The 17,577-nt window shown below is 39.9% G+C and overlaps 1 protein-coding gene across 1 annotated transcript in view; it reads left to right on the top strand.

Annotated features, from left to right (window-relative positions):
* ryr2a (ryanodine receptor 2a (cardiac)) overlaps positions 1 to 17,577 on the top strand; it is a 450,194-nt gene that overhangs the window by 226,265 nt on the left and 206,352 nt on the right. Inside the window, exons 35-41 of the mRNA XM_048601350.1 lie at positions 7,039 to 7,239; positions 9,507 to 9,612; positions 11,126 to 11,269; positions 13,132 to 13,405; positions 14,993 to 15,107; positions 15,761 to 15,893; positions 17,424 to 17,527. Coding sequence (XP_048457307.1) covers positions 7,039 to 7,239; positions 9,507 to 9,612; positions 11,126 to 11,269; positions 13,132 to 13,405; positions 14,993 to 15,107; positions 15,761 to 15,893; positions 17,424 to 17,527 — 1,077 coding nt within the window. The remainder of the gene's footprint in view (positions 1 to 7,038; positions 7,240 to 9,506; positions 9,613 to 11,125; positions 11,270 to 13,131; positions 13,406 to 14,992; positions 15,108 to 15,760; positions 15,894 to 17,423; positions 17,528 to 17,577) is intronic.

The raw sequence follows: 17,577 nt of genomic DNA, 5'->3' as shown, positions 1-17,577 counted from the left end.
GCTGTTTTCAAGGAGTCAGATATAGTTCTTATATAGGTAAAGGGATTAAAGGGCATTGGGAGAAATCAGGAACAGGATACTGAGTTAGATGATCAATCATGATTATATTGAATAGTGGAGGAAGCTCAAAGGTTTGAATGGCCTACTCCTGCTTTTGTTTTTTATGTTTCTATGCTTCAAATTTGTTGAATGCCATTTGGATGCTGGCTTTTAAAGTATTTACAGATTTGGGGTGTCACTGGCCAGGCTTATATTAGTTCCTCAAGTCAGCTGAATGGCTTACTCGGACCATTTCATGGGGTTTAAAGGCCAACCATACTGTTGGCCTGCTGATTGGACCAGATTAGGGCATATTTCCCTGAAGGACATTATTCAACCTGATGGCTTTACACAAGAATCCAATTGTTTTGTGATCATTATTGATACTGAGGGGAGAAATTTACTGGGGGTGCGAGGTGGGCAAATGGACAGATTGCCTGTTCCATTGTTCCCCCAACACCCCTGGAAGAAACGTTCTTGAAGCTGATGTATCAATCAGAAGCCTGATCCACGGCCAAAGCGTGCTGCAGATGGGCTAAATGAGCAGATTGTAGGATATACACCCCTCCCCCTCAGGAGTGCAGGGTGAGGTCTTGGGGTTTTACAGGAAGGAGTATTTTGAGGGAGGGAAGGGGCTGGGTGGAAGATGGTTTGGGTACCAGTGTCTGTCAGGAGGATGGCGTGGGAGCAAATGTGGGACATCATCCCCACGATGCATTTTTCTGATGACTTGCCCCTCACCTTAGTTCATGTAGGCATTTGAAAGCTGGCTGGCCATGTCTGTTTGATGGTCCATGCCAGCATGTTAATGGGGCCAATTGAGATTTTTCCAAGTTTGATTGACCCTTAATTATTTAATTCCATACGAGGGCAAGGGGGCAGCTGGATCGGCTCCCATCCCCCTCCCAATTTGACATGCTGTCCCACTGAAAGAACAGCCAGCAAGGGGGCATGTAATATCCAGTCCTAGCCTTCTATTCCAGATAGTGTAAATTCTGTAGCTGCTGTGATGGGATTTGAGTTCATGTCTCCAGATCATTAATCCAGGCCTCTGGATTACGAGTGCAGTACTAGTACTGGATTGATAGTACTCATTACCAGTATTAGGATTCCAGTACAGCTACAACACCACCATCTACCTGATAACCTGGAAAATCACCTGGATATGGTCTGCCCACAAAAAGCAGGATAAGTCCAACTTGACCAGATTATTGCTCCGTTAGTCTACTCATCAGTTATCAGTGATGAAATGTGTCATTAACAGTTCTATCAAATGGCTCGTATTCTGCAGCAACCTCTTACTGATGATTAGTTTGGATTCTGTTAGGGCTATTCAGTTCCTGATCTCTATGCCTTGGTTCAAACGTGCACTCAATGCTGAGCTCCAGAGTCTCGTAAGAGTGACTGCCCTTGACGTTAAGGCAGCATTTGACGAAATATGGCCTCAAGGAGCTGTAGCCAAACTGATGTCAGTCAAAAACCAGAGAAAATTCACCATTATCTGGATCCATACCTGGTACAACCTAGGCTCTGGTTATTGAAGGTCAATCATCTCAGCCTCAGGGTGGTCACCTAACCACCATCAGCTGCTTCGTCAATGGCCCTCACATTGTTATGAAGGATTCATGTTAAATATTTTTTGTGGATTTGTGTTCAAAGGATTTTAAGAACCTGGATTTATTTTTAAAGAGATCAACGAAAGGTTTTTCAAACAAGTCATTTGTTGGTATATGCATGGTTCGTGACTACTGCTTGTTTACTGGAGACGACGTCCTCGGGTTACGACTGTTCAGGCTCCAGTTTCTGCTTTGGGTATTGTTTTGAATGGTTTGGGCAAAGTCTGTTGAAAGAGAGATGCTTCCCAGCTCAGCTCTCCTATTTCTGTTTCTGGAAAAGAACACTTGTTGTGACTCCAGAGTAGTGTCTGGAGCACTGGTCCATCTGTTCTTGCATGGGAAACCTTTGAAGAGACCCTATTGATATTTCTTGAATGACTACATTTGCAAAGGTCCCTTGAGCAAACTTATTGTGTTCAGCAACATCTGTCTTTTTGTACCAATGCATTGGATTGATAGCCATCTGAACAAAATTGGGACGGTGAGTGGTTTAAAGCAGAACCTGCAGGTGGTGGTGTTGCAGTGCATCTTACCTTATGAAACCTTGTCCTTTTTGCCTTCAAGATGTAAGAAATGTTGGTGAAAAGTGTTCTATTTTTTTAAAAAGTGTAACTGCGTGTGTGTGTGTGTGGGTGTGGGTGTGGGTGTGGATGTGGTGTGTGTGTGTGTATATATTTGGAGCTGCTCCTGAGACTCAAAATTGTAAATGATGCACTACAGGTCATGAGGTAGAAGTATTTCAATTCATTTTCATTTTCAGATGAGTCTAAAATATTTAGCTCAGTGTATTTGAAGTTGAGATAATATGATTTATTAAATAAGTCCTTTTTCTCTCAAAAGTTTGTAAGTAAATAAAAACAACACTGAAAATCATGAAAGCTCATTCTCCAGCACATTCCAAACCCACACCTTTTACCACCTAGAAGGACAAGGAAGGAAAATGCATGGGAACACCAGCACCTGCAGCTTCTGTCTCAAACCACTCACCATCCGAATTTGGAAGTTTGTTGATGTTTCTTCATTGTTGCTGGGTCAAAATCCTGGACTCCTTCCTTCTGTGTGCACCAACACTACATGAATTGAAGTGGGTCAAGAAAGATGCTAACCACCACCATCTGAAGGGCAATTAGAAGTGAATAATAAATGCTCTTACCAGTGATGGCCACATCCCCAGAACAAAATAAAAATTCAAAAATTAACTTGCAAATAGCCTTCATTGAGTTCTTGCACGGTTAACAGCAACTACGCACTTTTTTATTGAAGGTAGCCATGATGTGGAGGTGCCGGTTTTGGACTTAGGTGGACAAAGTCATAAGTCACTCGACACCAGGTTATTGACCAACAGATTTGTTTGAAATCACAAGCTTTCGGAGTGCAGCCCCTTCATCAGATGAAGTCACTTGGACTTATAACCTGGTGTCGTGTGACTTCTGACTTTTTTATTGAAGATATTTTTACTTTGTAAATAGACACCAGTAAAGCAAAAGTATCTGCCATGACTTAGATCTTTGCTGGCACAACTCTCACGTGTCAAAGTTATGTTAAATAGATATTGGTATTGTCTGCATATCAGGAAAGCCTTGTGCATCCTCCTCCCTGAATGTACTGAAATATAAGTAAGCTGTCAGTGCAGGATGTGACTTAATGCTTAGTAACGGAAAGGAACACTGTGCCCAGGATTCAGGAGAGGCTAGGAGGCCAATGGAAAGCAAAGGGAGGCCTATTGGGTGGGATTGAACAATTAATCTTTGGCAACCACTTGATTGGTAATTCATTAATGCCCCATGGTCATGCTTCGGTAGATCAATCAGCTTGCTACAAAGTTGATAATTGAATGCACAGGATCTGACAATATTTGTTTAAGAACTGGGATTGTCATAACACATCTGAGTAGCTGTGACACTTCAACTCAAGTAATTACTGATTTATGCAAAGTTGATGCACCTTAGTTGATCTGATTATTGAGCCAGATTCTGGCGTGCCAGTAATAATGACCTGTTCAGCACTATCTGCTTGTGAATGTCAAGGAGATTCAGCATCTTTTAGAATGCACATTGTAGTGAACAGATCCAAAAGTTAAAATAAATTGATCAATCCTACACCGGAGGGTTTGTTACTTCAAACAGCAAGTGCAGAAATGGTGTGAAGTTGGCTGATCACCTACTAATTGTGAAATTGTTACCCTTTAAAATTTTAAACCATATTTCCGGGAGTAAGGAGCCTCCTCGCAATTCAGTACTTACTGAGGAGGTCCATACCAGAAAAGTTAAAGTGGATTGACGTGAAACACAAAACCTTTTCACCATCTGATAAATCTACAATTGGCAGTTTTTGCCCATACTTTTTTGTAGTGCTTGTCAGAATTGAGAATAAAGGCATTTTTATTCTTCCTTAACATTTATTTCCTGTGTAAATTTGAAGGTTTTCCTTATGGAGTTACAGAGTCATAGAGCTGTACAGCATGGAAACAGACCCTTTGGTCCAACTTGTCCATTGCCAACCAGATATCTCGAATTAATCTCGCCCCATTTGTCAGCATTTGGACCATATCCCTCTAAACCCTTCCTATTCATGTACCGATCCAGATATCTTTTAAATGCTGAAGTAGTGAATTTCCAAGCAAATCAAACTTTAATGTCATATTTTTAACTTTATGTGTGTGTATAACATTCAAATGAAGCATAAAGATTCTGTAGTTTATACACATATCAAAAAAATGCAGGCAATTTCAATCAACTTTGGTGGCTTTTTCTGCTAAGATAAGTGTCCTGTGTAAAATGGTAATGGAGTACATAACCATTGTTCTGCAAGTCTTCTATTAAATGTTTATGAAGCTCCTTGCTGTGGTCAAGCTTGTTGCTCTGATGCATTCGGACAAATCTTCTAATCGCTGGATTACTGGAGCCCTGATGTGTGACTGAGTTGAAGTTTACAAAATTATGAGAGGCATGGATAGGATGGATATTTGGAGTCTTCCTCCCAGGGTAGAAATGTCAATCGCTATGGGAAATAGGTTTAAGGTAGAAGGGAGTAAGTTTAAAGGAGAGGTGGGAGCTAAGTTTTTACACTGAGGGTGGTAAGAGCCTGGAATGCGCTGTCAGAGGGTGTGGTGGAGGCGGATACAATGGCAACGTTTAAGAGTGATCCTGACATGTATATGAGTAGGTGGGCAATAGAGCAATACAGACCACATAGAGACAGAAGTTTAGTTTAGAAAAGCAGCATATGTTGGTGCAGTCTTGGTGGGCCGAAGGTGTACTATACTGTTCTTTGTTCTTCATTTTGCGCATTGGGATCCTGCGGAGGTCTTGATTTATAGGTCTCCGTGGGAATTTCCTGAGAAATTTCAACTTCTTCAAACCTTTGCAAATGTCTTCTACTCTGAGCCAGAGCTGGAGACATGGGAGATGGCTGCAGTACTTACTTTGGTAGTTATCCAGGAAATAATAGTTAGATTAAACTTCTTTAACACCTGAGCAACTCCACGACGAACCCCTCCAGACTACCACCTTTGACCCTGATCACCACCCTTGATTCTGATCAACACCCTCCAGATCACCCAACCACTGACTATTCCTATGACCCAATTAACTCTGACCTGACCAAACTAGCCCCTGACCAACCCACTATCAGCCCCAACCTGACCGAATTACATCCTGACCCTGATTAACTGCTTGACCCAACCCAACTATCCCCTGATTATCAAGCTGTCACTGACCTGATTACCCATCTACTACTCATTTGCTTGCCTACCCATCTATCCAGCTCAACCACCTGCATTTTCACTCATTCACTCGTCCATCCATTCACCCTCTTAACCATTCACCCTATGGCATCCAGTGCTGTAAAAAGGGGTTGTCTTTTGTGCTGATCCGATTCACAGATCTCTGCATGGATTCCTGCACTGAACAAGTCCTTCTGAATCTTATTCAGAAGTCAGACCCTGCTAAATGTAACCAGATGCATATGCAACAGTTCTTATATTGTTCAGAAGATTTGGGCCAATATATTGTAGATGAAGTGACAAAAGCTGTTTCATTGAAGACTTGGAGATGTGTGACCTAAAATAACTCTTGTTATTCACTGTTGATATGAGCCTTTTAATATGAGCTAATTATAGATTTACCACACAAAATACAGTTGATGTTAGTTCTCCTGCACTCTCTCTGATCATGTTTGCAAAGTCTCTGTATGAATGAATTTTTCAAGAAATGGATATTGATCAAAAATATGAGATTGAGGAAATGGAGCTTCATTTTACGTCATGAAATGCAGGTTAAATCACTGGTTGCCCTCATGTAGGAAGTCTGTTTTCTCTCGTTGCTACTGCTGTAGAACTACAAATGTGTTCTTTGTATGTATGCTAATGATCTTTCTACAAAGAGCAAAGACAACAAAGCATTCTGTATAGCGAATTCCCTATCTCAGATTCAGCATTACTGTTGAGAAGAGGGCAGGGATAGATTCCAGGTTAACAGTGATATTCTCAGAGTCATTGCAAATTATTGTTTTCATTGACAGTACAGTACATTGAGAAATAGAAAATAATCAAGTGAGAAAGCACAAAGGATAACTTACTATAAATCACTAAACGGGTGATGGAAAAATTGAGATGCCAACAGTATTTGTGGTTTTCTGGGTGGTCATTAAGAACTAGCAACACAGAATGGACATCAGTGTACTTCAGAAATCTCACAACCCATCTCATTTACCTTTTCAAATTTACTAATGATTTAAAATGAAAACAATTAATTGCATCATTAACAAGGAATTATAAAATTATAAAATCATGAGCAGCATAGGTAAGATGAATAGCAAAGGTGTTTTCCCAATGGTGACGGAGTTTAAAACTAGGGGACATATTTTTATGGTGAGAGGTGAAAGATTTAAAAAGCACACGAGAGTGGTTCGTGTGTGAAGTGAACTGCCAGAAGATTTGGTGGTTGCAGGTGCAGTTACAATATTTAAAAGTCATTTGGATAAGTAAATGATAGGAAAGGTTTGGAGGGATATGGGTCAAGTGCAGGCAAGTTGGGTTAGTTTAGTTTGGGGACATGGTTAGTGTGGACTGGTTGGACTGAAGTGTCTGTCTCCATGCTGTGTGACTCAATGACTTTATTATTAATAATCCAGAGCTTCTCTTTAAGATGGATTTTAAGCTACTGTGCAAGTCATTATATGGCAGTTACATAAAAAAGAATAATGTGCAGTGAACTACTTTTTTAAATAGCTATCACCAAGGAAAGAGATGCAGGCAATATTAACACTATCACTTTCTCAAGGGAAACTTGGATGTGCAATAAATACCAGTGACACTCATAACCCTTGAATGAATAAAATAAAAACATGGCACAATCTAATGTAATGGCTTCTTTTTCCCCAGATGTGCCACCTTTTGCAGTATTTGTGTGACTGTCAACTACGACACAGGATTGAAGCCATTGTCGCCTTTTCAGATGATTTTGTACTAAAGCTTCAGGACAACCAAAGATTCCGATATAACGAAGTGATGCAGGCATTAAACATGTCTGCTGCATTGACTGCCAAGAAAACGAAAGAATTCCGATCACCTCCACAGGAGCAGGTAAGAAAACCAACAATGGGGTGAGTGGATAGTTGCTTACTGACTTTATACAATGCAGATTTTTCATGACTGTCTTCATTTTGAAGCCTTTAAGGAATCTTATTCTTAATACTATTATCTTGCTGATATTAGACACAACTTTTGCATTATCTTAATGTTTAAAGTGCCAACTTCTTTATCTCTGTCCTTCTAAACTTTTGAGCAATTGCTGTCAACTGTTTGTCAATTGGTCTAAATGGAATAAAAGGTCCAGTCATTCTGTTTACTTCACACACTTGTTTTTATATCATACCAGCTTACCATCCAATGAGGTTGTTCAATTATTACCGTGTTAAGTGGTAAACTGATTACCTCATAACCTACTTGCTGGTCACACCTTTGTGTCCCACTTCTCAGAAGAATGTAAAAGATCCCATTACATTATTTGAAGAAAAGCAGAGGAGTTCTCCTGGTGTCCTGGCCATCAGTTGTTGCTCAATCAAAAAGATAACTAAGATTGCTTGCACTTGTGTAGTGTTTTTCACAACCTCAGGGAAAAGGGAGTTCACTGTACTATCTTGGCCTATATTTATCCTCAAGCAACACCTATATAAAACATATTTGGCTATATTCTCAGTCTTTTTGTCAGACCTTTCTGGGCATAAAATGGCTGCCACATTTCCCATTGAGCATACTTTATTGGTGGTAAAGCACTTTGAGGTGTCCTGAAACCATGAGAAAATGATATGTAATATCTGAAGAGTTTTTGAAGATGGGTCACTGGACCCAAAACATTAAATCTGCTTTCTCTCCAAGACTCTGCCAGACCTGCTGAGTTTTTCGAGCAATTTCTGATTATGTTTCTGATTTCCAGCATGAGCAGTTCCTTGGTTTTTTTGATTTGTAATATCTTTCTCTTTTATCTTTTCTGTATAAACTTCAGGGAATAACTTCAGTATCATGGGCCAAGTAATCAGTAGTAAGACAAATGGTGGAATTTAACGTTACTGAGCAGGGGTATCGCCCCACTAATTCTCCAACTAGTGGGAGTCTCGTGTCAACTTTGTTGGAGAAGGTCCAACAGCATTAAATGCTGAACTGGCCAGTGTTGGGCCTTCTTTTGGATCAAGGCCAAGGGCAGAAATCTTCTCCTCTGTATCATTTTCACCCCCCGCCCCCCCGCCCAGAGCAGCCAGCTAATCTGAGACTATCCATTACCTGCCCATGCCACTGCGAGTGCTAAAATCTGCCAGAGGCTGAGAATTGCAGAGGGACCAACACCTTGGGAGGGATTCACTGGGTTTGGGGTGTGCGGGGTGTTTGTGTTCAAAAGAAATGGCATGTGGATGGCTCTCAGCCAGCTCCCAATTCCTGTTGCTTCTTCTCCTGGTTAGACACTGAGCATTTCTGGACAAGGAGCAACCTCATCCTAGGAGCTGCAACCCAATTTCCTTTTCAGGCATCCTGCACCAGTGAGATGAAGCCCTTAAGTCAGAACTATAAGTTCTGAGAGGGAAAGCTTTCCAGATTTAAAAAGACTTAGTTAGGCCTCCAAACCCACCACAAGCCAGGGATGGGGGCATTAAATTTTGGTCAGCACACTGATTAGGCACCCAATTTGGGGCAGTAGTTGGACATTTCTGAAATCTTAAGTATTTCCAAGGTTATTTGGGGTTGGGAAAGTCAATACATGAAATTTTCATCCTGTTCTTAAACATTCAATGATTAATCTCACGTTGCTTGCCTTCCCAAGCTTGTTGTTGAAGGTCAGATTCTAGGATATCTGTGTGCCATGCTAGTGTCAACTTCACTACCACACTGTACACTCATCTCAGGGTCTGCTGGGAACAGTGAGAATACTTGTTTTTGAAGCTGAGAATCAGGCAAAGAATGTCTTTATTAGATCATACAAATCTGGCTGTTCCTCGGTGCACGCTGGTGATGCCATACAACTTTCTTGCTGAAAATATAGGGAACATGGATCTGCAGATTCAAAACCAAAATGCTGAAGTCCTTTCTAAATTGAGCCTGTTCCAAGTATAGCATTTGGAGGAAGGACAACAAATATGCAGATGACTGTGAAACAGCAGAAAGTCTTGAAGATTTCTACATATCCCCTACGCAGAAACGTCCCAGGATTGTTTCAGATGGAGGAAACGATTGCTAGTTCAAATGCACGATTTTTTTGAAAACACTGCTTCTTAATTTATACAGTATTGTGGCATTGTTTATATCCCAACAATAAGACAGCTTGGCCAAAAGTTCAATAATTTTTTTTTTGTTTCCAGATTAACATGTTGCTGAGTTTCAAGAATGACAGGCGAGAATGCCCCTGCCCTGTAGAAATCCGTGAAGAGCTGTTGGATTTCCATGAAGACCTCATGGCACATTGTGGTGAGTTTGACATGCTGGGCAGAATTCATGTATCATGTCAGAGGCAGGATCGGGAGGCAGAAAGGCAGGAAAACCAGCGTCAGAGGTGACCTGTTTCGTTGGTGGCATGTTCCTGTCTCCTGCCCATTTTTGGCTGGTTGGGGAGTTGATGGCCCATTATTATAATTAAAAGACAATTAAGTTCATTGGCCAACTGGTAGCAGACCTTGTTGGCATGGGCGTAGTGGGTGAAATGATTGTTTGTTTGCTGGTGGTGCTCCTCCTGTGTTTTAAACATCCATTCCACAGCCCCCCTCAATTCTCACACTCTTTCACATTTACCTACTTCCACTGGTAGGGCTGCTGATGTGTCACTGCTCGAGGGCCTCCTACACTCAGCCTCCCATGTTCTGTCCTTAGATCTGTTCTGGGCAGCTATGAAATTGGCCATCTCCACAAAAAGCACCTTCTCGTGTTCGCACAGGCTTGTTTGGAGTTCCTGATCCACATTTCCTCCCAACAGCAATATTAGGCCAAACACAAAAACAAAATTCTACACAGCTTTGCATGTTAACAAAAAGTCGAGAGGAGCAAGGCCTGATTTGTATAATATGTGAACTAATGGTTTCTGCATTAAACTACAGTGCTATATGCAAACCTCGGCAGTAAAATGTCATGCTGTGGGAAAAATACAATCAAACCACAATGAGTACAGTGAATTATCAATGAACATTACTAGCATGTTTTTTTGTTGACAAAATCTTTTAATTGCTTCCAGCAATTATAACCAGAGTTACTGAGTCATTGCAATTATCTATTTAAAAAAATGCAGTTCAAGTTTGAAAATTGCAGTTGGTTATATTTTCCTCTATTAAACTCAAATTTCACCATCTGCCATGGTGAGATTTGAACACACATCACCAGGACATTAACCTGGGGTCCTGGATGACTAGCCCAGTGACGCTACCATCACACCACCACTTAGTGATACACTCTCTCAACTGCTGCCTCTGGATTGAGGAGGTGTTGGATTTTGTCAAATTTCGGACAAGGTGCTTGGTCAGTCATTGCTTCTGGTCAAGACAGGGTCAAGGGTCGTTTGGAGTGCAGGAATAGTTTGGGCTTATAAGTGGCAGAACTGATTGCATGTTTGGCACCTAGCTGGACTGTTCAGGGAAGTTAATTCTCGCATTGGGTGTACTTGTGAAACCAGAAAACGTATCAGACAATACCTACACTTAGTTAACATTGTATGAACTGAAACAATCAGTTTCAGATGGAAAATTCTAGCAGCTGGTTATTGACAAGGTGAAGGCATTTTATTGACAAAATGTTTTTAATCTTTTGACTACCTTGTCAGTAAACCATCCTCCACTGTTACATAACTTCCTTATTAGAATTAATTATCAGATTTAAAATAAATCAATATAAAGCAATTTCACAAAGGGAGCCCTTCACTGAGGTCTGTTTTCCAAACGCTATTGATTTAAATGGGATTGCAGGTGCTGAAGAGAAGTCACAATTCTTTTTTCAGGCATTGAACTCGAAGAAGAAGAAGCGAATAATGATGACAGTGATTCTACAATCAGAGGGCGACTTATGAACTTGGTAGAAAAAGTGACCTACTTGAAGAAAAAGCGGGAAGAGAACCCGGTGGAACAGGAGACAAAGAAGCCCAGTGAGTATTTGTTTCTGAAGTGCATTAGAAGTGATTTCCTTTAGATTTGATGATTCCAGATCACGAGTCACCCTTTTAAAGCATACTTTATTCCTCTTCTCTACACCCTAAATATTCTGGATCTTTCTAACTGTACCTTCAGAAATGAACACTTATTTAGCAAAATTCTTAACAATCAGTCTCTCATGGTAAAACTGCAGGTGCTGGAAAACCAAAATTAAAAATGGAGAAAGGTGGGAAGTTTCTCAGGTCAGACAACATCCCCACAGAAAGAGAAATCCTGATGAAAAGTCATGGATCTGAAATGTTAACTCTTATCTTTTTGTCCACAGATGCTCCCTGACCTGCTGAGTATCTCCAGCGTTTTCTGTTGTTATTAAATATTGTTGGTTACAGAACAACTACCTGTTGCCCCCAAGACATACCTGCGCTGATTGTTCAGTTTTCCTCCATTTTGAACACCACTTGGAGTAGGCCATAGAAGTGGTAGAGCACAAATTGTATTCTGATAGGGAACTTCGATGTCCACCACCAAGATAGATTCTGTAGTACCACTATTTACTGAGTTGCTTGGGTGCCAAAGGGAAAGGCTTCTAGGCTGGGTTGGTGTCAGTGGTGAAGGAAAAGCAGACTTGATTTCATTCTGAGATAGTAGGAATTGCAGAAGGGTCTAGGCCCGAAATGTCAGCCTTCCTGCTGCTCTGATGCTGCTTGGCCTGCTGTGTTCATCCAGCTCTACACCATGTTATCTCTTGATTTCATTCTAAGTTGTCTGTCAGCATAATTCTTTGCACGCTTACAATTGTTGTATAAGTTGTTGGTGAGGCCGCACTTGAAGTATTGTGTACAGTTTTGGTCACCCTATTATGGTAAAGACATAGTTAAACTGGAAAGTATGCAAAGAAGATTTACGAGGATATTGCCAGGACTAGTAGGTCTGAGTTATAGGGAGAGGTTGGCCAGGATAGGACATTATTCCTTGGAACGTAGGAGAATGAGGGGTGACCTTATTGAGGTATATAAAATCATGAGGGGCATAGATAGGATGAATGCATATAGTCTTTTTCGCTGGATGGGGAATTGAAATATAGAGGGCACAGGTTTAAGGTGAGAAGGGAAAGATCTAAGAAAGACCTGAGGGGCAACTTCTTTACGTGAAGAGTGGTGCATATGTGGAATTCGCTGCTAGAGAAAGTGGTTGAGGCAGGTACATTGGAACATTAAAGAAGAACATTTGGACAGGTACATGGATGGGAAGGGTTCAGAGGATATGGACCAACTGTGGGCAACTAGCTGAGTGGGCGTGGACTTGTTTGGGCCGAAGGGCCTGTTTCCATGCTGTATTACTCTATGACTCTATGATTCAGTAACATTGCTCACGATTGCTGTGCAGGTCATGGCCTAGAGATATTATCTTGATGATCGAGCAGGGAAGGAGATTGTCAGAGAGGGCAGAAAATGGGTGCACTATTTAAGAAATTGTGAAGTCAGTCGGCTGTAAGAGGTTTTAAATTTTTTAAAGGATATGCTTTATAAAGTTGTGAGATAACAAAGATCAGTTGCTGGAGATTGAGTGTCTTAAGATCTGGTCGATAGTTTGCAATATTGAGAAAGCAGTGGCCCCCGAATTTGGATGATGTCAGTAGATTCTACAAGCAAACGGTCAAATTAAACTGAAATAGTCTGCATTCTTTTCTTTAAGACTTGCATTTAATAATACAACTTCGCCATTGTAAGGGGGATTGAACATGAGAAAGTGATGCAAATGTACATATTTGCCAACTTATTTCCAGGACAGTGCTGTCAGGAATTTGTAAATCTGTCTGTTGAAACGAATGTCCAATTTTGATTTTCTTCTTTAGCTACTCTACAGCAGTTGATCTCTGAGACCATGGTACGATGGGCCCAGGAGTCAGTGATTGAAGACCCAGAGTTAGTTCGGGCCATGTTTGTGCTGTTGCATCGGCAGTATGATGGCATTGGTGAGCTGGTTCGTGCTTTACCCAAGACATATACAATAAATGGAGTGTCCGTGGAGGATACAATCAACTTGCTTGCTTCACTGGGCCAAATCAGATCTCTTCTAAGTGTCAGAATGGGTAAAGAAGAGGAGAAGTTGATGATCCGTGGGCTTGGGTGAGTAAACAAAATCTGGTGATGTGCAGCTCAAGTGAAGTTGATTTATAACCTGTGGTGGAAAGAATTATCTTCCTACTGAGCTGCATCGTTTTTCAAATGTTAGTGACTTCTACTTACATTAAAACTTGAAAACAGTTTTTAACATTATTATATGTTTTGGATGTAATAGGAGTGACTAATTTGCCTGCTTGAAATTCCTCCCTCAACTACATTTGGGGTGGAGATGTTAACTTATTTATAGCAGTGGGTTTATGTCTAGAGAAGATGAGTTTGCGACAAATGCATTTGACTTGTCAATCCATCATTCCACGGTATCATTTCAAGACCCCTCTTTTGGATGATTTTGAAAGGATCTTTTATTTGAAAAGCTTTGACGTGACACTATTTGCCACAGAATATTGTAGCCAATTACAACCTAATGTAGTAGTTTTAATATTTCTCACAGTTACTATGCAATATTCCTTTAAGAGACATGCTCATTATATCATCACTGTATCATAGCATGGGACCTGAAGGTATAAAGGTCTCAGGTGCCATCTAAGCTGAGGCCCCTTGAAGTATGGCATACTGATAGAAGCATGATACTAGTTGTAGCCAAATAGCTTAATATTGTTCCAGATATTGAAGTGCCAGAGTCAATTATATATGTACATATATGAAGAGTTGTGATAAATGTCTATTAAATCTTTAAGTACTATCTTAACCACATCTAGCTGAGACCAGCAGAGCTGGAAAGAGGTCATAAAACTGTATCAGCATTCCAAGGAGGACAACTGGCAATAGTCGGTTAAAGAAGAAATTGTTTTGAGATAAGAGTGGAATTTCTCAGGATTGAGTATCTGTAAAATATAATTTGTGTTGTTGTCTTTATAGCCGCTTCTTTACATAAACATGTGTTCCTGTATTAAAGAATCGTGGCAGCCTCCAATGAATATGTTCAATGCCTAAACAACTACAAAAATAAAATATTAATATATAAAACCAGGTTTCACTCTGGGATTTAACTTGTCCTATACTTCCATCATTTGGGATCATAACAATGGCCATGGGAAAATTAGATCACAGATATCCCAAGCTTCTGGAGGCTACACCTGAGCACGTTGGAGATGGAGTGGTGAGATAGATGGCCTTGTTATTCCTTGAATCTTGGAATGTTTAATCATTCCAGGGGGATGGATAACTTAACTGCAAGCCTGAGGATTCCCTTAGTTAAAATGGCAGAAAACACAAATGTGGCATGAAGTCCGAAATACCATAATAACAACTCACCTCACATGACCTGGGGTTGACAGCATTTCTTCTAGCCTTTAAAAGTTATTTTGAATTGGATTTTCACATTACAGCTTTGGTTTCAATGTGTTTGCCAGTATCAAAAAAAAAAATTCACTTATGTTCAGAAATTCAGAGTACACCATTCTAAAAGACAACAAATTTTAAAAAGTCAGAGTTTGGTTGAAATATTCTGAAAGTCAACAATGTAAATGATGTCGCCTTGTTAGTGGAATTGTCACAGCAATGAATCAACATCCCTGAGTGCCCATTTGTACTCATTAATTGTGTTTCCTTCTTTCTTTATTCACTTAGGGACATCATGAATAACAAAGTATTTTACCAACACCCAAATCTAATGAGAGCTCTGGGGATGCATGAGACGGTGATGGAGGTGATGGTGAATGTGCTTGGAGGTGGAGAGTCCAAGGTAGATTTCTCTGGATTCGAACATCATTCAAGTTTACTGTCATAATACCTCAATTCTTTGCATTTTACTCCTGGATACATCATCCCAATAAGTAATTTGTCAGTGAATTGATTCATTAAAATATGATGCAACATTATTTATTCCTTATTGATAGTATATATTTCTTGTTGGTATCACCAGCTTGAGTTTTAGCCTAAATCTAAGTATGTTGAAGAATGAGTTGTAAATTGCCATTAACTTGTCATCGTTTGAGGCAGTGTCAGCACTATTTTATCCCTCTTCAAAGGTGAATCCATGAAATCTCTTACATATTCTCAACAAGGATGCTACATATTCTACAAAATTTAAATTAAATATGCATATTTATGTCGATTGAAAAGGTGCGACATTACCTGTTTACCCCCAAAAGTACCTGGTGCGGAGACTATTGTTTGCAAATTCGAAAAACACTTAAATAAAATTTCCGGATACAGTATTGTTGAGGAAATGATATAGTCCACTTCTCAATATTTCCCATGACATAACATTTCCACTATTACTGGATAATGAAATCATAAAGTGCTTTGTGACCTTTCTGATTTTTTTCCCAATTATTGAACTTTAAAAGAAATGTTCAAATTAAATCAAGTCTATTTTGTTCTACCTTTGTTTAGGAAATTATCTTCCCAAAGATGGTCGCCAATTGTTGCCGTTTCCTGTGCTATTTCTGTCGAATTAGCAGGCAAAATCAAAAAGCCATGTTTGACCACTTAAGCTATTTATTGGAAAACAGCAGTGTTGGATTAGGTGAGGAGAAAAATAAATGATTTGCTGGATGTCCTTTTATTTTATGAATTAATGGAGCATTCTCTTCTGATCTTACTGGTATTCATACACTAGAACAGTACTGTTCAGAATCTAGATATTTCTGGTCATGTAATCCAGAGGCTGAGACTAATGTTCCAGCAATATGAGTTCAAAATCTACCATGGCAACTTGGGGAATTTAAATTCAATTTATAGATTTGTCATAAGATGCTAGCCTCAGTAATGATGAGGGGAGGCAATGGCCTAGTGGTATTATCGCTGGACTGTTAATTCAGAGACCAAGGTAATGTTCTGGGGACCCAGGTTTGAATCCCACTGTGGCAGATGGTGGAATTTGAATTCTATAAAATATCTGAAATTAGGAGTTTAATGGTGACTATGAATCCATTGCCGATTGTTGGGGAAAAGCTCACCTGGTTTGCTAATGTCCTCTTGGGAAGGAAACTGTCATCCTTACCTGGTCTGGCCTACATGTGACTCCAGATCCACACCAATGTGGTTGACTCTTAACTGCCCTCTGCACAATTAGGGATGGACAATCCTCAGCAACATCCTCATCTTGTTAATGAATAAAGGGGGAAAAAATGATGATGAAACTACTGGATTGTTGTAAAATCTCTACTATTTTAGTGCAGCTTATTTGAGACTGCAGTTGCACAACAGTGTGGTTGACTCTTAACTGTCCCCTGAAATTGCCTTACAAGCAAGTTCATTTGCTACAGAAGAAAGTACTGTGTGTGAACAATGGTTAAAAAAGGTGAATCACTAGGGCAAAAAGGGGTGGCAATAAAATACTGGCCTCGCTTGCAACACTCACATCCCAGTAATGACTTAAAAATGTCACAATTGATTTCACTTAAAAAGATTCTTCTATTGGATGTTTTCATTAAACAGCATGTTGGATTTGGGCATGATGGTGTTATTAGTTACTCGTATTATTGTGTCTTGTGCCCTTAGTATTGCTTCGTAATGGTGAACATAATTCATATCAGCCTTTCATAGTTTAACTGTGCCTTAAAGAGTAGCCCTGCACTGTGTTAAATGTTACTTTCATGTTGATTTCAAAAGTGAGTTAAAAAATAGACCAACAGTTAATTTATTAAAGGTACAATGGAATCATAGAGTTTCTATGGCATGGCAAGAGACCCTTCAGCCCATCATGTCCATACCAGCCATCATGCATCCATCAATTCTAACCCTATTTTCTAGCACTTGGCCCGTAGCCTTATGTTCATGTATTTATTAATGATGATTTGCAATTGGATTTGATACTCGAACTTCAGATACCTGCCAGGAGTGCTCAATGCATTCTGAAACTGAATTTAAGCATTTCTTAATCAGTCGAAACCTTTCTCTGTCAACGTTACAATTATTAAAATATCTCAGCCCTGTAGTATCTGACTGTGTATAGGGGAGGCAAATTCTTTTGTCTGATACAATATTAAACAACGCTGTCGTACCTAAACCACTTATAAAACTATTTCTTAAATGTTTTATATTTTCTTAACAGCTTCTCCTTCAATGCGAGGGTCTACTCCTTTGGATGTTGCAGCAGCATCTGTAATGGACAACAATGAACTTGCCTTAGCATTGCGAGAGCCCGACTTAGAGAAAGTATGTATTTATAGATTTCTGGAAGTATATATATGTTTGGTGGTGGTATC

The sequence above is a fragment of the Rhincodon typus genome, chromosome 9 (genome assembly GCF_021869965.1).
Source record: "Rhincodon typus isolate 14 chromosome 9, sRhiTyp1.1, whole genome shotgun sequence".
In the NCBI taxonomy this organism is placed as follows: domain Eukaryota; kingdom Metazoa; phylum Chordata; class Chondrichthyes; order Orectolobiformes; family Rhincodontidae; genus Rhincodon; species Rhincodon typus.
Note: the sequence above shows the minus strand (reverse complement) of the source record. Positions and strands in the feature narration are given on the sequence as shown.